Source organism: Protopterus annectens, chromosome 2.part2 (genome assembly GCF_019279795.1).
Source record: "Protopterus annectens isolate FY-2018-M chromosome 2.part2, PAN1.0, whole genome shotgun sequence".
Taxonomy (NCBI): Eukaryota; Metazoa; Chordata; order Ceratodontiformes; family Protopteridae; genus Protopterus; species Protopterus annectens.
In genome coordinates this window covers 164,327,899-164,350,472 of record NC_056730.1, presented here as the reverse complement: position 1 = coordinate 164,350,472, position 22,574 = coordinate 164,327,899, and the positions used below count along the sequence as shown (strand labels likewise).

The 22,574-nt window shown below is 41.0% G+C and overlaps 1 protein-coding gene across 1 annotated transcript in view; it reads right to left on the bottom strand.

Moving 5' to 3' along the window:
* The window catches only part of LOC122795579 (metallophosphoesterase MPPED2-like), a 545,143-nt gene that overhangs the window by 332,949 nt on the left and 189,620 nt on the right, over positions 1-22,574 (bottom strand). The window contains exon 2 of the mRNA XM_044063827.1: positions 15,979-16,157. Coding sequence (XP_043919762.1) covers positions 15,979-16,157 — 179 coding nt within the window. The remainder of the gene's footprint in view (positions 1-15,978; positions 16,158-22,574) is intronic.

Genomic DNA, 22,574 nt, shown 5'->3' with positions numbered 1-22,574 from the left:
CATCCGTTTATTTGGAAGGACACCAAGCAGTTTTTAGTTGATCTTTATGATCACTTGAGGAATGTGCCTGAATATCAGGATTATTTATTTGTCACCTTGGATGTGAACTCTCTTTTCACTGTTATCCCCAACCAAATAGGTTTGACCTATATTAAGCGACATCTCAGTAGTCATTCAGGATACAGTGAAGAAAAGATTGGTGTATTGTTAACTTTTTTGGATATAGTCTTACATACTAACATCTTTGGCTTTGAACAGGAGTTTTTTCTACAGTTGGATGGCGTAGCTATGGGCACTTCTTGTGCCAATAGCTGTAACCTATTCATGGCTGAATGGGAGATGGAACATATGATTTCCCATCCCAGTTTTTTGGTTCATGTTTCCTTCTATAGGCGCTTTGTGGATGACCTCTTCCTGTTATGGAAGGGGTCAGTGGAACTATTAGAATCTTATATAATGGACCTGAATGCTTGCACAGAGTACATTAAATTTAGCTATGAGTTTTCTTATACCAGGCTCCCTTTCTTGGACATCTTTGTTGAGCGCCTATCTGATGGCTCCATTAACACTGGAGTATATAGGAAGCCATGTCACAAGAACTCCATCTTACATAGACATAGTATGCATCCTGGCTATATCTTTCACAACATTGTTAGGGGACAGAGTATGAGGACTTCCAGGTACAATCCTACTGAGCTTGGTTTCCGTCAAGATTTTTTAGATCTGGACAGGAGGTTGGCATCTCTGGGATATAAGACTGATGACATTATGAAAGGACATGAGGGCATTTTTGAGTTAAGATCTGGAGCAGCAGCTCCGTATTTCTCTGAACTATACCCTAATATGGACACACTGGGTGCTTCTGATACCACTGCTAGTACCACTACTGCCTTTTCATTGTTTTATACCAAAGATGTAGGTGACATCAAGGATGTTGTAAGAAAGCATTGGGACATTCTGTTGGTGGATCCACATATTAGAGCTATAGTTGGTGACTGCCCACGCTTTAGATACAAGAATAAGAGGAACATTAAAAGATTATTGTGTGATAGGATGACCAATGGTCCTGCAACCATATTTCCGTATGGAACAATGAAGTGTGGTAGATGCAATTTTTGTGATTTTATTTGTGGGGATTCTGTTTTTATACATCCTATTACCCATTTTTCATACCCCTTGAAGGCCAGAGGGGATTGCATGTCCAGGGATCTTGTGTATTTGGCTACGTGCAACATCTGTTCATCGTTCTACGTTGTTAAGACGAACAGATGTTTGAGAGATAGAATGCGAGAGCACATGTATAACATCAGGATTAATAATGGAACTAATGCACTGGCCAAACACGTCATGGACACAGATTGCACACATACATTTAGTTTTATGATCATTGAGACTATTACTGTTACCAGCAGAGGTGGTGATATTTGGGCTATCACTGAGAGTAGAGAGAATGCTTGGATTTTAAAGCTGAGGTCAGATATGACCCCTGGTTTAAATGCCAAGGTCTCTATGAAACCTTTTTTTAAGGATGAGGAGACTTAGAGTTAAGTAAGTTTGTATCTGATGATTTTTATATTATTTTAACATTGTTTCTGACAACAATAAGCTTATTGTATTTGTATTTTAAATATAAAGTCTTTTTAAAACCCCCCCTTTTTTAAGGATGAGGAGACTTAGAGTTAAGTAAGTTTGTATCTGATGATTTTTATATCATTTTAACATTATTTCTGACAACAATAGGCTTATTGTATTTGTACTTTAAATATATTTTTAAGCATGTATATATGAATTTGTATTAATAGACCTTGTTGCTAAGGACTTTTATTGATAGAGCTTGTTGTTAAGAAGCTTAATTGAGTGTTTTTCCCGCCTTTAGAAGTATTTAAGGCTCATTGTCTTTGTACCTTGTAGTGAGTCTGATGAAACTGAAAGGTGAAAGCGCTAACTCTGGTACCTGTGTGTAATAAAGAAAACTGATTTTTATCTTGGACGTCTATTCCTTGGACTAGCTGTGGTGATTGAAGGTTGATGAGACGGATTAATGACCTTTTATTTTATTATTTCTTTGAGCTGTGTTTCGCCCTAATACTCTGCTTGGTTTCTATCATATATCTCATTTCCTCTCTACTTTTACTGGCTGGTGTGAGTAAGCACAAAATTATCAATTTGTGAAATCACTCCCCTTCAACTGTTTAAATTTATTGGCCATCCTACTGTATTCCATAGTACCAGAATACAAAAGCGACCACCCCTTTCAATCTATTTTGCCGTTTTAAAAACAGTGACTCTCTAAAACTTAACTTTTAGACAGGTAAAACTTAAGTTACCTACTTTCACATCTAACTCCTCTAGTGCACACTGCAGTGTTTAGGATAAACCTTTTTTTTTCATCTTACCTTTAAGCATCTATTTCAAAATCACCGGTTATTGTAGAGCCTACATTCTCTCAGTAGCCATCTTGGGATTAGTGCTTCTGTTTTTTCCTGGTGAGAGAAGGAGTGCAGTTACATTATTTCCTGGAGACTTCTGATCACCAGAAAGCTTAATAACTGCTTTATAGGTGACAGCTTAGAATCTGTGCTTATATTCTGATCCTGGTGAGAGTAGGAGCAGAGTGCATTGATTCCTGACTATTTCTGGTTGGAGAGTGAGTGTCTGCTTAACATATCTGATTGATCAGGTTGCTATTCGAGGCATCTACCAGAAAAAGGCTACAAGCCTGCAAACCCTTGCATCATCTGGGACAAGACTGTGGATCACCAAACAGGCCGTTTTCTTGCTTCTCTTCTTGGGATTGGTGTTAAAACTAGCGAGTTTTAGCTAGAACAAGCCAGGTTTTTAATTTCAGCACTCAAAACTGTTTCCTTGTGTCAGCACTTGCTCAGAACCTGTAAACACTAAATAAACTACAAATTACCACAGCACTATACCTTCCTCACTTGTCAAGAGGAAAACAGTTCTTGATACTTAAATTAATAAGCACCTATCCAGGAATGTCCATGGGTGAGCTCCCGGTGTTTTCTTCTATCCACCTGATGAATCTGGGCATCTTGGGGCAATGTAACAAATGCCTCGTGTACACTGACAACCCTCTCCTCCTACCACCCAACACTACAACCTGTGAGAGATACACTTATATAGCCAAACTGAAAGCCAAGCTCTCTCCTGCCAAGACTGGCCTACACAGTCAAGAGGAGAAGGTTAATACCTGCACCACACCACACTCAACACATAGTCCTTCAAAACCCACACTACCAAAACCCACACATAGAAATACAAAGCACACACCCACATTCATGGAGGCTCTCAATAAAAATCAGCCCAAGCAACAGAGACCTCCCAAGCTGAAACGCAGACAACCACCACCCCTCCCAACACTACTCAAATGACACATAGCCCACAAAATCAGTGTGCCACTCAACTTCAGCTTATAAGGCAGAACAATGTACCCAACACACTAGTCATAGGAGACTCTATAGTCAGGCACACTGATGTCCTACTCACCAGGCTAAACAAGGAGAAAGTTACTGTCAGCTGCCTAGTGGGTGCCATGATCCGCCACATAACATACGCACTCAGGTCACTCCACAACAAGTACAAATAAGACTCTGTCATTGTCCATGTTGGTGTGAATGACCTGAGATATACCTCCCTGGACTACATGAAAAGAGACAGGGAGAAGCTTTCAGATCTTGTAGCCCAGGCAAGTATGACCCTAGCCCTGAATAGCATCCTGCCATCACCCAGAATGATACCACAGTACAAGGACAAAATGACTGATTTCAACAATTGGCTAAGCTTCTGGTGTCATTCTTAGAGGATCCAGTATCTGTCTGCCTGGGGCGACATGGTTGACAGACCATGATGCTTTGCCAGAGGTGGCCTGCACCTGTCACCCCCTGGAATTCCGGATACTGGCTAAGGCTCTTACCACCCCTATTGTGCCTTTTTTAGGCAAGGTTCAAATGATAAATTCACTACCATAACAGGTCCAAGCAAGCAAACTCTGAGGGTAATGCTACTCAATGCTAGAAATCTAAACCTCAAAATGCACTCACTCAAGGCACTCCTTAAAATGGAGAACATCAACATCTGTGCAGTGACAGAGACCTGGTTCAAAGCTCCAGGGAGCACCCCTGCATTACCAGGCTATAATTCATACCACACCTTTCGGCCACCTAACCTAGACCGAAACACTAAAGGCAGAGGTGTGTCCATATTCATTAAGGATATCCACACCTCCAGGCTGGTTGCTCAACATAATGCATCTGAAATTATCCAAGTGCAACTAACATTGGGCGAGACTACAATCCAGGTTGTAGCTTGTTACAGATCCCCCACCATGCCACAGGATTCCCACTCTTCATTTCTTAAGATACTGGAAAGTATTAAAGTACAACCCAATACCTTAATTATGGGTGATTTCAAGTACCCCACCATCAACTGGGAAAAACTACTCATTTACCAATTCATTCGCTCAACGTTTTCTGGAATTCATAAATTCAATGCCTTGGATCAGCTTGTCCACACCCCCACCAGGGGCAGCAATATCTTGGACCTGGTCATTATCAATATGGGTAACCGGTGTTTCATGCCAGAGGTCAACTCCTCACTGGTCAGATCTGACCATGAGCTAATCATCCTAGACATCCATATCCCACCACCACCCCCCATTAAGGAAGCCACCATCAAAAACTACTCCAAAGCCAACTTCATGCTTCTTAAGACAGAAGTGGCAAACTTCACGACACCCATGCAGATGGAAAATAGAGGTACAACTGCTGAATCTTACACAAATGCACTGTATAAGCACATATACGAGTGCATCGATTGTGCCATCCCCAACAGAACTAAGACGCTATCCTCCAAAAAAAGGAAGCCAATCTAGTGGCCCCCTGCCATAAACAAACTCTACAACAGAAGGAAGAAGCTGTTGCAAAAAAGAGTAAAATCCCAAGATTGGAGGAACTCCCTGGTCAGCCTCAGCAAGAAGCTGAGATCCCTCATAAAATCCACCAAAGCCAGTTATGAAAATAAAATCGCCACTGATTCCAAAGACAACCATAAAGCATTCTGCAGCTATGGCAAGAATGTCAATGGCAACACTCAGATCTGCTCTGGCACTAAATATACAGAACCTACCAATATTGCCAATATCCTGGCAGATAGGTTCAGTGCTAACTTTACCCCCCTCTCACCCTCCAAAGGGCCCGTCTTAATACCAGAAGAATGTAAAGCCCCTGTAATCATGGATGAACAAGTAAAGACCGCACTCTCCAAAGCCAAGAACACAGCATCCATGGGACCAGACAACATCCCAGGCTGCATACTGCACGAACTACAGAACGAACTGGCACCCCACCTAAGTACCATGTTCAATCATAGCCTCACCTCAGGTTATGTGCCTACTGAATGGCGCACAGCAACAGTTATGCCACTCCACAAAGGGGGTGACACCACGGACCCTGGAAACTACTGCCCCATTAGCCTAATGAGCCTGGTCTGCAACGCCATGGAATATATCATTTTGGAGCTTATAAACAAAGACATAGGTAACCTCCAAACCCTGGACCTCACTCAGTTTGGGTTTGTAAAAGGTAGATCCTGTCTACTAAACCTGATTGACTTCTTTGAAACAGTCACTAGAGCCGTAGATGAGGGCAAGGTAGTGCACACAGCCTATCTTGACCTCACCAAGGCTTTCAATACCATTCCCCACTCTGGAATTATAGATAAACTCACTAAACTGGGCATAAATCCCTATGTCATAAGATAGGTGGCCAACTGGCTCACTAACAGAACCCATACAGTAAAAGTAGTCGACTCCAAGTCTGACTTCAGATCAGTGACGAGTGGAGTACCACAGGGTTCAGTCCCAAGTCTTCTCCTGCTCGGCATCTACTTCTCTGAAGTGCAGGCCAACATAGAAGGTATTTGGCTAATAAAGTTCACAGATGACTGCAAACTGGGAGCCATAACAGAATCACCTAAGGATGCAGACATTCTACAAAAGGGCCTCACAGAGACAGATGCTTGGTGTCAAAGTCATGGCCTCAAGCTCAATGCCAAGAAATGCATTGTCATCCCCTTTGGGAAAAACTCGGTACCCATGAACTACCTCATAGGCGGTAGCTCACTAAAGACTGAAAGTGTGATAAGATACCTCGGGACACAGGTGGACAGTAGTCTCTCCTTTGATAACCACATCGCCACAGTAGTCAGGAAATCCTTCTGTGTGGCACATCTCATCACAAAAGGGTTCTCCACTAAAAAAAAAGGAGGTCATTGTTCCTCTCTACTCATTCCTCATCAGACCCATAATAGAGTACAATGCCCTGTTTGGCATGTATCTCACAAGACACCTACAACAATTGGAAAGGCCACAGAAATACCTCACTAAGAGGATTACCAGCCTCAAACAGATGCCATACGCAGACCATATCAAAAAACCCCAGCTCTACTCCATTGCATATCACCTACTCAGAGGTGATCTCTGCCTAACATACAAAGCTATGTCAAACCCAGAGCTGTTGGACATGCTACACTTAAAGAAATTTCAATCTCTCTGAACTAAACACTCCAGGGATGTAAACCTTGTCACCACAATAAAAAGAACATGTTGGAGGGATAGATTCCTGTCCCAGAGACTTCCCATACTCTGGAACAAACTACCCATTCATGTCAAGCAAAGCTCCTCATTGGCCATCTTTACAAAAAATCTTGACGACTGGATGGGAAATAGAAAATTCACCCCAGGGATAACTTCTGCGGCAATGCTTGACAGGGGCACAGGAAAATAATTTTCTTGGGTGGTGAAAGCCAGGGAACCTTTTTGGCTAGTCTTATATAGGCCCCAGGTCCAGTAGCCTAGTACCACCTATGAATCTATGTAAGGCAGACAAGCAGAAATTGCTGACAGGTTAGCTTTAACTGAAGAATATGCTCACCCAGCATGGAACAGGTCACACAAACAGAGGAGAACAGAGGAACCTCCACAGATAGGGGAGCCTAATGGCGAAAGAGGCACCAGACAGAAAATATTTTCCATTTGGACAAATATGATTTCCTGGCAGTGGGTTTCCTGGCCTCCTGCCCAAAGCACATCCTCATCAAAGAGATGCCTGAAAGGGATAAAAACTTTATCACCCACAGCATCAGCTGAAGAGTGGACAAGTGAGGATGAATAAGAGACCCCTTGTCTTGTGCGAGAAGATCCACTCACTGAGAACTTCTGGTGACTGCCTCTAGCTGAGTGAGAAAAAAAGGGGGAACCAATGCTGTCTGGGTCAAAAGGGAGTGACTAGAAAGATTTTGGTAGAGGCCTGCCTGCTCTTGCACAAGACTTGTGATATGACAGGAAGGAGAGGGAAGGCATATAGCAATATCTTTTTCCAAAGAAAAGACAGGGTGTCCACTTTCAAAGCCAGAGGACGTAGGACTATGGAACAGAAAATAGAAAGTTGTCTGTTTTGAATGGCGGCAAAAAGATCTACCTGAGGAATACCCCACTGATTGACAATGTCCAGGCACACATCTCTGTGAAGCATCTATTCATAAGCTTGTGTGCTAGACCTGCTCAAAGAGTTTGCCACTAGATTGTATTCCAAGGGAATGTAAACTGCCTGAAGAGTCACTCAATACTGGACAGTTAGATCCCAGAAGAGCTAGTCTACAAAGAAGATTGGACCTCATACCAACTTCCTTGCTGACATACCACATCACTGTGGTATTGTCTGTGAAAAATATTTGGGGCCTGGGATAAAAGAGGGAAGGAAAAGCCTGAACAGCCAGGAGCAGAGCCCTCTTCTCCTTTATAATGATGTAGTTCAACCTATGATGAAAAGGCCAGAGACCCTGAACCCTGTGGTGGTCAAAGGAAGCACCCCATCCCCTGTATGAGGTGTCTGTAAAGAGCTTTTGAGTTGGGACCATAACTTGGAAAGGAAGCCCCTGGTTGACAGAAAGTTGATGGATCCACCACCGAAACTCATGCTTGAGACAGTGAAGGAAGAATACCAGGAAGTCCAGGGGATGGCAATGTTGGAGCCACAATGACATGAAGTACCACTGAAGCTTTCTCATGTGGAGTTTGGCCAGATGGCACATGGGAATGATGGTATTCATGAACCTTAGAACCCTGAGAAATCCCCTGGCTGTAACTGAAGCCAGGGGAGGAAGAGACTGGAAAAAGGCAGTGAGAGACAGGGCCTTGGGGACAGGCAGGGATGCCAACATGGGGATGGTTTGAAGCCTGTAACCAAATAAATTATGACAGGGCTGATTTCTTGAAGTTTAAGGTGAACCCCAAATTCTGCAACAGGGAAATCGTCAACTTGAGATCCTGAAGCAGCGCAATGGAATAAGAAGCTTGAATGATCATCCAGATAGGGGAAGATCTGAGATCCTTGCTTCCTGCACACAGTAGTGACAGAAGGGAGGCATTTGATGAATACCCTTGGTGCAGTAGAAATGCCAAAGGACAAAGAAGAGAACTGAAATGCAAAAAAGAAACACTGAAACAAATCTTTCCTGAAAAAGGAATGGATGGGGATATGAAGGTAGGCATCCTTGAGATCCAGAGAGACAAGAAGGGCCTGGGATAAAAGAAGAGGAAATAAAATCTGAAGAGACAACAGTCAAAAAAAGGAATATTGAGAAAGAAGTTGAGTTGGGAATGATCCAGAACTGGTTTCCAAGTGCCCTCCTTCTGGGGAACCAAAAACATTCTGGAATAAAAAAACAACCCTCCCTACCTGGGCAGGAGGTACAGCTTGAAAGGTGTCCTGAACTAACAGAGAATGGAACACCTCTGGGAGGAAAAAAGGAAGATGACCCCACAGAGGTTAAGGAATACCCAAAATGAAAGGAAGGGATTGGGATTTCCAAACTATAAAATACCCCTGGCAGATAATGGACAAAACCAAAGAGTCTGTTGTGATCTGTAACCAATTTGGAAGAGACAAGGAAAGATGGAGGGGTAATGGATCCTGACCAAGGAAAAGGTGAAACAAGCTGTCAGATGGAACCCAGCTTGTCCTAAAAAAGCAGGTTTCTGGAAGGTAGGAGCCTGAGCAGACTTAGCAGGAGGCATAGGTCTAGAACCTTTTTTTCCTTAGGCAAAGGGCGAGACTACCTATGGACAAAAGGAGATTTGGAGGGATAATTCCTCTGGAACTTGGAAATAGAAGAAATAAAAATATGTTTCAACTCCTGCAAGGCTTTACCCTTATCTCGAGAGACTTGAAAAGTTCAGCAGCAGCACCAAAACAATTTTTTTATTGAAAGGAGCATTCAATAGTTTGGCTTTAATGTCATCAAGCAAAGCCTGAAGATGAAGCCAAGAGTAAAACACTAAAACTGAATCAAAGGTAACAGCCCTGGAGGAAGCATCAGCTGCATTCTAAGCAACTTGGGAGGTACAGCCCAAGAGGGAAAGGGCAGAAGCCTTCCCCTCAGAATCAGGAAGGTTAGAAACCACTTTAGAGACCTGAGAAAGGAGGGCCAAAACATACCCTGTCATATGATTCTGGTAACTGATGGCAAGAAAGGATAAAGTGTCAGCACTTTAAACATTTTTGCCCAGCCTGTCCATAGCCCTAACCATCCTTATCTGAAGGGAGCAACTTGGTAGAAGGGCAACAACTTGGAGGGCTTGTCAGAAGAAACACACACTACAGAAGAGTCAGCAGAAAGGCATTTATAAAAAAATTTACACTCCTCAGGCAGTTTGTAAAATCTATCAGGTTTCTTGGGTGCATGGGCTAAGAATCAGGAGCCACAGAAGCTGCTGAAAATGTATCTAAAAGGGCAGTCAGGACAGGAGCAACAGCTAATGGCTTAGAAGACTCCATTTGGAAGACCTTATAATACCTCTTCTGAATGTCAGAGACTTGAGAGCAATATCACTTAAAAAACTCCATCATGCAGGCAAACGTATTCCCAAAAGAGAGTTCATTCCACCACAGAGGAATCTGGACTAATAGAGTCTTCTTCTTCTGAACCACAGTCCATGGAAGAAGGAATTTGAGAAGAGTAAGCCAGTGACTCTTCTCCAGAATCCAGATCTTCCTCTGAAGAGTCCAATTCCCTGGATCTTTTAAGAAGAGTGGAAGACCAGGGAGGGGCAAGTACTGACATCCCTTTAGGAGGCTATAAAGCCATCAAAGCATTTAATAACCCCTGAATAAATTTCTGCTATTCATGTTGAGGATCCTTAACTACACGGGAAATATGTCTGTTTTTCTAATTCTTTTTCTGCAGGACGTCCACAAAAAAAAAACACTCAGGGGGTTAAACCCCTGGCAACATTCAATAAGCATGGTATGAATCTCCTCCCTAACTAAGATCTGCGGAATCCCTCTTGGTCCCCTTAGACAAAATCAGCCATGGTTATCCACCAATGTCTGCAGAAGATGTTTGTAAAGCCTCTGAGGACATACGGGAAGTTGGATCCATGCTGGTCTCTGATGGGGTCACTGCAGAGGAATCCAAAGCAACGCCTGGATGATCCTATGGATTTTCTCTTGAGAGGGGCATCTGGAGAAGGATGGACAGCAGCAGTATCACACCTAAGTTTTTTTGGACTTTTTCTTGGCAGATGGCTGACCTTTGGGACAGAAAGGTTTTGCCATAACACCTTCAGTCAACAGCTTAAGATGTTGGTTTGAAAGGTAAATAGACAAAGAGGAGAGACAACTACATAGAGTCTCCGGGACAAAAGCCTGGCAGACAGAACACTATGTATGGTCATGGGAAGCAACTAAACAAAAAAGACACTGGTGTCTTTATGGGGAATCTGCCTCCCACACTGACATTTTTCCTTTCTGGGTGACATGAAACCAACATTATTACAGAAAAAAAAAGATAAGAAGAAACCCCAATGGGACACTTACCTGAAACACGGCTTGGTAATCAGCACAGCAGAAGGGCATTCAGACACAAATTCAACAATGGCATTTGGACTGGTGGCAAAGACGTTCAAAGTGTGTGCATCCATACATCACTTTTATGCCATCATGGCATTGATGAAATTGTGGTTTTAAGATTATTGGACTCTTAACAAAGGGCTGCTTATTCTAATCATTTGATGACTTTTTTATAATTTAATAAATGGAACATAGTATAATTCTTGGTGGGGAAGGCATCTTTTTCATAATTAAATATCAATAAATGTCATGAAATACAATTAATGTACGTTTCAATATCACTGGTTGTATTAGGTAATACTCAGACTTTTAGTTTTAATTGTTTAATAATTAAAAGTTTGCAAAATGATAAATAGTAAAGCACTTACAAAATTAACTTGATGTCCTTGTTCCAGTCCACGAAGCATCTTTATTCCTTGTGCATACCTAGATGTCTAACAGTCACTCCCCTTTGATTTGCTTTTGTGGCAAAAATACTGGCAGATAAAGTGATTGGTTCAGGGATACAGCTGAAACAGCCATGGGAATAAATTGTGGCACAGCCCTGAGAGCAACTCCTTAGGCACAAAAGACACTGTTTAAGGGAGATTATTCATATCATGACCTGAACCTCATATAGCCTTCTGGCTAAAATTGACAGTAAACAAAATTTTATGTATTTATTTATGTATTTTACATTTGTTGACCGGGATAGTCTGACTAGATGCATGTCAATTTTCAGCGGAGGACTGGGGAGAAAAGCTCCAAGGGAAAACATGCAGTAAAGTCACAAAATAGTTACATGTTACACACCGTTTACAAACTCTAATAGAACAAGTAAGTTATACAATCTTTCTTATTTTAAATTTTATAGGTATGTAGACTTAAACAATTATGACATAGTACTTACATTATAGAGAAGGAGCTAGTCAGGATTAGTACAAGGACATAGCCAGTGTGTTTTAAAATATTGCTTGAGACTTTTTTTGAATTGAGTTAGAGAGGGTTCTAGAATAAGATCTGCTGGAAGTGAGTTCGAAGTTTTGCCAATAGAGTTGGAAAACAGGGGGTCCCCAGCAGAGCTGTTGGTTTTGAATGTTTGAACTATCAATCTATTAGATGAGCGAAGTGGCCTCAGGTTACTATAGGGGGTGATGATGTTTTTAAGTGCAGGCAAATTTTCAGGATGGTTGAGAACTTTATGGGCCACTATGAGCTGGTTGCACTGGAGTAGGCTAGGCAATTCTTGCCACCCTAGCAGATTTAGGTTATAACAGTGGCATGTCCTGTATTCCATGCCAGTTGCAACTCTAGTAATGTGGTTATAACAGCTAGAGAGTTTGGTAAGAGCGGATTTGTTTGGGTTGGTGATTAAAGGGGAGGCATAGAGGAGAGTACACAGTAGATGGGAATGGGCAATAGCAGTCCTAGCAAGTGGGCTAAGGAAAGGTTTACTCTTATAAAGGGAGCCAAGTTTTTTATTAATGGTTTTAACAGTTTGATTGACATGCATATCAAATTGAGATTATTGTCTGCTATAACGCCTAAGAGTTTGGTTTGGGCATCTGGGGAAATAATGGTGCCATTATTAGATTTAATGGTAAAGGAAAGTGGGGAGGACCTATAAGTGGGAGAGAAAAGAAGCAGCTTTGTTTTATTAGGGTTAAGATCAGCTGATGATTACAGAGCCAATTTTCAACTGTTTTGAAAGTATTCTGGATTAATGCCAATAGAGTTGATGGACAGGAGGCTGAACAAATCAAAGTGGAGTCATCCACATATTGAATGCATGTTGCATTTGGGATGACAGTGTGAAGGTCATTAAAAAAGATAGAGAAAAGAAGAAGTCCTAGTATAGAGCCCTGGGGGATGTTTAGGGTGATGGATAGACGGGTTGATAGTTTGTCCTGCCATAGGATGGCCTGTTGTCTACCACTTAGGTAAGCTTGAAACCATTGGAGAACATGGCTATTTAAGGAGATTGACTTCAGAGTATGGATGAGTAGTTGGTGGTTAACCATATTGAAGATTTTGGAGAGACTGAGGAAGGGGGCTGAGGATAGTTTGCTGTTATTTCGGTTTTGGTTTATGGCATTCAAGAAAGGTAGGAGGGTTGAGGTGGTACGGTGATATAAAGCCATGCTGAGAATTGGCCAACAGCTTGTTTTGAATAAGGAGGTGCAAAAGTTGTTTATGGACACATTTCTCCATAATCTTAGCCAGGGGTGACAAAATAGCTATGTATGGGTCTTAAGTTTGACAGTTCAATGGAGCTACCTCCTTTATGGAGTGGTATTACATAAGATATTTTCCAGATTGAGGGGGTGGTAGCTTTGGATATAGTTCTATTGCTTAAGATGGAGATGGGGTTTGCAATGGCATCTGCAGATTTTTGTAGATACCCTGCAGGGAGGAGATCAGCAGCTAGAGTGGGTGGCTTTAATTTCTTAATTAGGGCTTGGATAAGTGATGTGGAAACAAGTTAAAAGCTAAGGACAGTTGGGTTCTGGGTATAGCAGCGTCTGAGTTAGAGCAATTAGGAGTTAGCTGACTAACTAAATGTGTCTAAAATGTGCCTTCTAATATGAACATTTCAAGGTCACACAGAAATATGGTTAAATTGTATTGATATCAGCTTTCTATCAAAAGCCTGAATTCTAAAAAGAAGATATTTCATGCTGAAGAGGACCAGGTATAAAATTAATTTCAGAAAAGTTCAGATTGATAACTCCATTGACATATAAGAAACTTTAGGTATACAGGCAAAAACTGCATAAAAATGCACTTTGGTAGAAAAATAAAAGATAAACCTATCTTCTACACATGGTTCAGATAATCTGACAGCTCTGGAATTTTGCATCATTTTTTGGTCTACAGTACTGATCTAACCAAAATAAGAATCATTCCCATTTACCCAGACAGTACTAAAATATCAGTCACTTCTGTTGAGTATGAAATGCTATTAGGAATGAAGCACAAATCTGCCATGCATGAAGAGAGAGGGCCTTGAAACTTCTAAATACTGCCTGTAATGTAAAGAGCCACCGAGCTTCTAAAAAGGCGAATGGCTGAATATAAATTCTCACCTAATATCCTAAAGCATGTAAGTGGTTTGAAAAATGAAGGACTCAAAATGTGTTGAAAAAAGTCTTAACAAGGTGTACCAATTGATCAGAGGACTTGTAAGCATAACCTTTCCACTTGATAAAATGACTCAATACTTAAAGCTGTCACAAAAAACATATCGCTAACTGGTGTTGCGCTTGCAATTAAACCTTCGAGTAGGCATATACTGTGTCCATAACATTCAAAGCAGAATCCATTTCAGAATGTTAGACCAAGGAAGAAAGAAAGCAACTGAGCTTGAACCTTGAAGCAAGAAGGCTGTACAGTAAATGAAGATCTGATTTGTTTTTCAAAACAGTCTTGCCCTTCTGTAGTTTAGCTGTGCTACAAGCAGTTGTAGCACTATTCAAATACAGAAGCAAATAGGAGAAAGCATTATTGATGACCGAAGAAAATAAAAAAAAAGCTTGCCCAGGGAACATAACTGGTAAGAAAATGAAATACTTCACAATGAAAATGTTTACTTGGGTGTATTCTTGAGTCATTATTTTCAGTGTAAGTGATAAAAAACTGCTAACAGTTCTCACTGGAAATAGTTTAGCTCAAGAAAGATCTGTGTCTCAGTTTAGATTACTAGTAAACCTACTGCAGATGCCTGCTGCAACTATGTTTCAGGTTAAAAAAGACACAGCAGCAAACAAGTACATATTTTTTTACAAGTAGTAGTAACAATGTACATTAAACACAGTCAATGGTCAGCACACATTCACCATCAGTTAAATTTAAGCTTGAAGTGCAATCTCTTCAGCAAATTAATAAAACAAGTACAGAAACTCAAAGCAGTAACACAAATGGATTCTCAAACTTAATAAATGTTGTTTATAAATATCCTTCCATTCCCATTTTAACTTTGTTTTGTTCTTTTGCATCCATCTTTCTCTGTCAACATTAGGGTGTTCAACAGCCAGTCCTAGCCATGACATGTGCTTTTGTGTCTTGTTCTCCTCTACCCAGGTATCGACAGATATTTCTACCTGATCAGGATGGACACATAGAGCAAATCTTAAGACAATTTGTCATGAATTATAATTTTAAAGATGGGTAGACAGGTGGACATTGACACCAGGACCCTTTCTGTCATTTCATAAGGAAATGTATTGCTCATTTACCTGTTAACACTGAAGGAGCTGTACTGACATTTTATCCTCTAGTGCTTGGAAAACAATGCACAATGCATCCTTTCCTCTAGTTTACAGCTTCAGTGCTTTGTTTGCATATGGAGTTATTTTGCAAGTTTACTTCCCAAGATGAGGAAATATCCCAAAACTAAGGCTCATGTGCCACACACACAATAAGCTTTTCATTTCTCTACTGTATAAATGAGTGTTGTTTTTTATTCTTATAACAGGGACTTTATGGCTCAATGTCCTCCCTAACTCCTAGGGATGGCATGTAGCCCGAATGGTAGGTAAGTCTGCCTTTTCCTGCCTTCCAGTACTATAAGGCACACCATTACTTACAAAGATAAAAAATGAGTAAGGACGATGCCCTCAAAACATCCAGTAAAGTAAATAAACCAAACTTGGGGACAACAAGCAGCAGCTACAATAATAAAAATGTTAAACATGAGGCACTTGTGGCAGTCTATAATCTCCATTACCACTGGTTACTTTATAATTATCAATGGGAAACCGAATCCCACATCACTGTTTGTCAAGCCCCTACAGTTGTTGACATAGACCTACCAAGCTATATAAGACAAGAAGAAGAATAAAACAATAAAATTAATGCGCCGATGTGGGGGATGCAGACACACATACCCAGGCATACATGTAAACAGAGATGAACTCTTAAAATCACATCATACAGAGATACTCATGTATAATCATACATCTCTTTAGAAAATGACACATTTCTATCTATACGGGGAGATAATTCCAAATACATATTTTCTTAACTACTTTGACATGTATACAGACAGAACATAAAGCAAAAATAATGTTCTTACCCAGCCATGCACAAAACTTTTCAATTTCATGTTGTTTGCCTAATTCTGAGAAATCTCCTGCATGGATCAGAACATCCCCTTCAGGCAGTGGAATATTAGTTGCAAAATGGGTATCAGAGATGCACACGGACCTTACATAGTCCTTTAGTTTTGGAGTTTCAGGCTGAAGCTCAAATAGGCTGTAAAATGCAAGTAGACATTATGTGTAAGAAGTTGTTCATTTCTCACTGGAAATCAGGCATCATAATTATCATCATAAGAGAACACCCTGGTGTAACAGATCGCTACTGAAAATGGGTCCTTTCAGGTTACTTTTTGTATTTTACTAGTTAGTAGGAAAAGCAGAAATTAACTACAATCATAGGTTCATAGGTAGGTACTAGGCTATCGGGCCAAGGGCCTACGTAAGCTTAGCCAACAAGGTTCCCTGGCTTACGTCATGGAGTAGATTCCCATCAAAGCAACTCAGAAAAAAACAATACCTGCACTTATGCCGTATGATCACCAAGAATTTAATAGGTCAGCTTTAAATGTAAGAACATTAATAGCATTAATCAATATATGAAGAAAAGATTTTATCTATCTGTCTGCCTATCTATCTGTGTGTTTGTGCGCATCTGTCTGCTTGCAAATGTGCAGTATACTCACACTTCTAGATAGATGCATGGATAGAAAGATGGTCACAGAGATATATTGCATATATAGTCAAAACATCTCACATTACCACCAGTAGACTTAGGGGAAAAATGTCTCCGACCCTTAAGGAAAAACATTCAGTCAGTGGGAAAACTGGTACTTTATAAGCAATGAAGTTGCTGGCTGAAACCCTTTAGAATCAGGAAAACAAAAGAAACACAAACTTTGGACAAGCTTTGCTGATGAATCATCAGTTTATAGTCATTGTTATAAATTACGCAAGTAAGTAAAATAAACTTAAGGATTCTATAGCACATTTGAATGTCTACCAATACGAAGGTAATGCTTTATCAGATCAGTGTAGAGCAATATAATGACAATGACTTTATTAATTTGCCTTCAGAATCTAAGCCCACTTCAATTCATTCTGTTGATGGACTACATTAGCAAACAGGTTGGAGGGGACATATTAAAGAAGTTGCTGTATGCAGACAATGCATTACAGGCGGTCTCTGAACAAAGATTTCAGCAAAAGATAGAGGAATGAAAAGCAAAACTGAAAGCATAAGGGATGAAACTGAGTACAAATAAGACAGTTGTAATGGCAGCATACGGGGGAAATCAGAAGCAGCTCAGAATTGTGACAGAACAGAAATACTGAGAGGTGGTTGAGCAGAAGGGAGGCCTGAATAAGGGGGTCAAAGCTATAGTTAGACAGGCTGTAACCAACTGGTACAGAGTGTCAGGGGTACTGCACAACAGAAGAATGTCAAAAAAATTGAAAAATAAGTTGTATAAAAACATGGTGTGACCAGTACTACTGTACGGTACAGAAAACTGGGCAGTGAAAGCCGAGTACTTGAGGAAGCTAGAGGTGAACTGGATGAAGTGCCAGAGATGGGTGATAGGATGCACAGGATAGGTGGGACAGACAAAGAAATGAAAACATCAGAGCAGAAGCCCAAACAGCTTCAATTGCAGAGAAGCTCAAAGAGAACAGATTACAGCGGTTTGTGCAGGAAAGCAAAAGAAAATCTAGTAAAGAAGATTTGTGACAGACAGAAAGAAGGCAAGAGGAAACAAAAATGTGCAGCAAATGGATGGATTGTTTGAGAGAAGACCTAAGACAGACAAGCATGGCTGTGGAAGAAGATAGGAGAGTGGCACTGAACTGAGAGAGAGGGCAACAGCTGATGCAACATTTCAACTCCATGTAGAAAATGGGGAAAAAAGGAGGGTTGATGATGAAATTTAGCAACTTTAAAAATGACTGCATGAAAACCAATAGCAAATTCTCAAATAACTTATCAAAGGAAGGTCTTAAAACTTATACTTAGCAGTAATATTATTACTGATATATGGAATGGAAATCAGACTGGAAAAAATGCTTTATCAGAGGGCAGAGTTACACATAAATCTATAAGTGCTTATAAACCCATGACGTTACCTTACCTACTAATATATATTATGCATATATATATATATATATATATATATATACACACACACACACACACACACACACACACACACACACACACACACACACACACACACACACATATGCATCTACACACACACACATATGTATATATATATATATATATATATATATATATATATATATATATATATATATATGTAGATAGATACACATACATACACACACACATACACACACACACATACAATCACACACACACACATACATATATGAAGAGATATGACAGAGCTCTTGGAATACGTGGCTGAGACAGGTCTGAACCTAGCTTTGAGCAGCATTTTATTGATATTGCAATATGACCAAAAGATTATTAACTTCAACAATTGGCTTAGCTTTTAGCATCATTAAAGAATGGTCCAGTATAGATCAGCCTGGGAGGAGATGGCAGACAGTCCCAACTATGTGGCAGTTGGTGCAGAGGGTAAAGACTGTGAACCATAGTTCCTGTTGTATAGGGTTTGATTCCCTCATCCTTCATTGACCTACTGTATGTCCAAGGGTCGAGCCAGAAAAAGGACTGTATATCCAGTGGGCCTATCTGGTTAAAAGATCAGTATTAATATGGGACTGGGGCAGGGTTGACATAATAGTAAAGGCCTTTACCTTACAGATACAGGGTACAAGTTTTTTTTCTGATCTCTGGCTATTGGGTAGAGGTGTAACAGTGGAATCTTATGCAATATATTTCTATGGAATGTTCTTTTTTACATGTTTTAGCCAAAAAAAATATCTGTTTGCATTTTTTTTCTGGGAACAAAGTATTTTAGCTGAATTTAAAGTTGTGGGAAGACTGCATTTCTACATTACACTGCACTTCCAACTCCACAAGTAGAATTACCTGTAAAAGCTTGCTGTTTTTGTATTTTAAACCCTGTTGGGCCTTAGTCTTGTACTTTCATTTGTGGTTGCAGCAGAATTGTGAACTGCTGCCAGATATGACCATTATTTAGTCATTTATTACTACATGTTTCCCATAAACAGTGTTACTAGTAAATTTCTGCATAGTCTGGTGCCTTACCACTGGAACAGAATTACAGTAGTGAGAGTATTGTTCTTTCTGCTCAAGATTTGTGTTTCAGTGCATTTGCAGTTGTTAACATTCCAGTTTTGCTCTTACCTTTGGAGACAATGTAACAATTGTCTCATGTTTACCAACAACCACTTAATCCTTAAGGAAACGAATACAGTATGCGAAATGTAAACTTACACAATGACACTGGAGGCTAAATTTTCACATACACATGAGCATCATGTTATCAAAAAAACGAGCACCTCACTCACCTCACATAGCACACAACACACACATAGACAAATGTATGCTGAGGCACTCAAAAGCAATTTTTCTAAACAACAAAGGTCTCCTAGACCTCCTGTTGGTAAAGCTATGACATCTTTCCTATCTAAACGATCTCCTTGATTTTAGAACAGGTTTAATCAGGGCTTGGCCATTAAGGCCTTTCCCTTTATAAGATTTCATTCTCAAGATCCAGTGTGACTCAACCCTTTCAGTATGATTTTTAATATCCTCCATTCTCAAAGATTCGTAGACCCTATCAATAACACAAAACTTAAAACTATGATGTTCACCTTCAGTCATAACATGTTTTGCTAATGCAATATTCTCATACTCTTTTTATACAATAAAGATGTTTCCTTATTCTCTCTCTAATTCTGTGGTTACACTTCCTTATGTAGAATGAAGAACATTCAACACAATCAGCCAAATAGACTACATCCTTATAGGTTCATAGGTTCATAGGTTCATACTAGGCTATCTGCCCAAGGGCATTTATAAGCCTAGCCCAGAGTTTTGTGGCTTTCGCCACCCCTTTAGTTTGAAGAAAACTATGCCCATTATTTTGCTGTGCCTCTGTCAAGCAGTGACACTGAGGTAATCCCTGGGGTATATCTGCGATCTCCCATCCATTGGTCAAGATTTCTCTTGAACAAGGCCAGCGAGGTGCTCTGCCTCACATGTACCGGGATTTTGTTCCACAGCATAGGGAGTCTCTGAGTGATGAATCTGTCCCTCCAGCACGTCCTATTAATAACCGTGTCAAGGTTTAAGTCTCCCGCCCTTGTAGTTCTGAGGGATCTAAATTTTTTGACGTGAAGCATGTTCATCAATTCTGGGTTTGACATGGCCTTGTATGTCAGGCACAGGTCACCTCTGAGCAATCGGTAAGCGACCGAATAGAGCCGCAGTTCTTTCAGTCGGGCAGCATAAGACATATTTTTGAGACCCTTTATCCTTTTGGTGAGGAACATTTGGGGCCTTTCCAGCTGCTGCAGGTGTCAGGTCAGATACATTCCGAATGGGGCATTGTACTCAATCATTGGTCTGATGAGTGATGAGTACAGGGGGACGATGACCTCCCTTGATCTAGATGTGAATCCCTTCATGATCAGGTGGGCAATGTAGAAGGTCTTCCTAACTACTTTAGCAACGTGAGTGTCAAACGAAAGGTTACTGTCAACCTGGGTCCCCAGATCCCTGATCACTTCTTCTGTGCTCAGTGGATTGCCACCTATATGGTAGCTAGGGGTAACCTTGTTTTTCCCGAAGAGTATGACTATGCATTTCTTGGCGTTTAACTTTAGGCCATGGCTCTGGCACCAGTTATCCGTTTCTGTGAGACCCTTCTGAAGGATATCTGTGTCAGATGTGTTTTCAACTATGGCGCCCAGTTTGCAGTCATCTGCGAACTTTGTAAGCCATAACTCTCCTGTATTTGCTTGTACTTCAGAAAAGTAGATGCCGAACAAGAGTGGGCCCAGAACTGAGCCCTGTGGGACACCACTTGTGACAGGTTTTGAGTCTGACATGGCGCCAGCAACTCTGACCCTGTGGGTTCTGTCACTTAGCCAGTTTGCAACCCATCTTGTGATGTATGGGTTTACATTTAAGCTGATGAGTTTTTCAATGATACCTGAGTGAGGTATTGTGTCGAAAGCCTTTGCCAGGTCGAAGTAGGCTGTGTGGACTGCCTTTCCCTCATCAATGGCCTTGGTGACTGTTTCGAAAAAGTCAACCAAGTTTAATAGGCAAGATCTGCCTTTGACAAAGCCAAACTGGGTTGGATCCAAAGTCTGCAAGTTCCCTATGTCTTTATTTATGAGTTCCATTATGATCCTCTCCATGGCTTTGCAGATCAGGCTTGTCAAGCTGATGGGACGGTAATTTCCAGGGTCGGTGGAGGCACCGCCTTTGTGAAGTGGGACCACAGTTGCCGTGTGCCACTCCTTGGGTACGTATCCTGAGGTGAGGCTAAGATTAAACAGCTGTCCTAACTGCGGGTTTAATTCCTCATTGAGTTCGTGGAGCACACAGCCGGGGACACCATCCGGTCCCATGGATGCTGTGTTTTTCGCCTTGGAGATAGCAGTTCTCACCTGGGCGTTAGAGATGTTTGGGGGGCTACAATCCTCTGGTATAGATATCTCTCCTTTTGGGGGGGAGGGGGGGGAGTTTGCACTGAACCTGTCAGCCAGTATGTTGGCAATGTCTGTAGGTTCAGTAATTTTCACATCATTTTGAATTAATTCTGAGCATATCTGGGAATTTCCTCCCAGGTTTCTAACATAGCTAAAGAAGGCCTTATGATTGTCTTTTGAGTCCTTTGCAATTTTTCTCTCAAAATTTGCCTTGGATGATTTTATGAGAGCTTTTAGTTTTTTACTTATAATGATCAAAGGTGTCTTACCTTTTAAGGATTTTGCTCTATCATGTAGTAGCTTCCTCTTTTTGTTGTAGAGCTTGTTTATGGCTGGGGTCCACCAGACTGGACGCTTGCCTTTGGTACAAAGAGTCTTTGTTTTGTTTGGGATTGCCTGATCCATGCAGTCCTGTAGGTGCTGGTAGAAGGCATTTGTAAGTGATTCAGCGGCTTGAGTAATGTTTACCGCCGGCTCGGGGGTCTTAAAGGAGACCACGCTAGTCTTTAGAAGTGTGAAGTCGGCTTTTGAGAAGTTCTTCACGGTGGTCTTTTTTATCTCAGGTGGGGGCGGGATGAGGACCTCCAGTGAGATTAGTTTATGATCTGATCTCACCAGTGAGGGGTATACTTCCGGTCTTGAACATTGTGATCCCATGTTCGTGATGATGAGATCAGGTATGTTTTCACCTCTTGTGGGGATGGTGACTAGTTGTTCCATGGCATTTGAGTTTATGAACTCCAGGAACCTTTGGGCTAGAGTGTTTGGGCTTGAATAGTGATCCCAGTCTATATTAGGGTAGTTGAAGTCACCTAGTATGATGGTGTTAGGAGATACATTTATCCCCTCCAGTGTTTTCAGGAAAGTTATGTGAGGTTCCTGAGTTTGAGAGGGTGGCCTGTAACATACTACAAATTGCAGAGCAGTCTTGCCTATGGTTAATTGCACCTGGATGGTCTCCGATGCATAGTGCGTTGCCACCAACCTTGAGGTGTGGGTGTCCTTGATGAATATGGACACC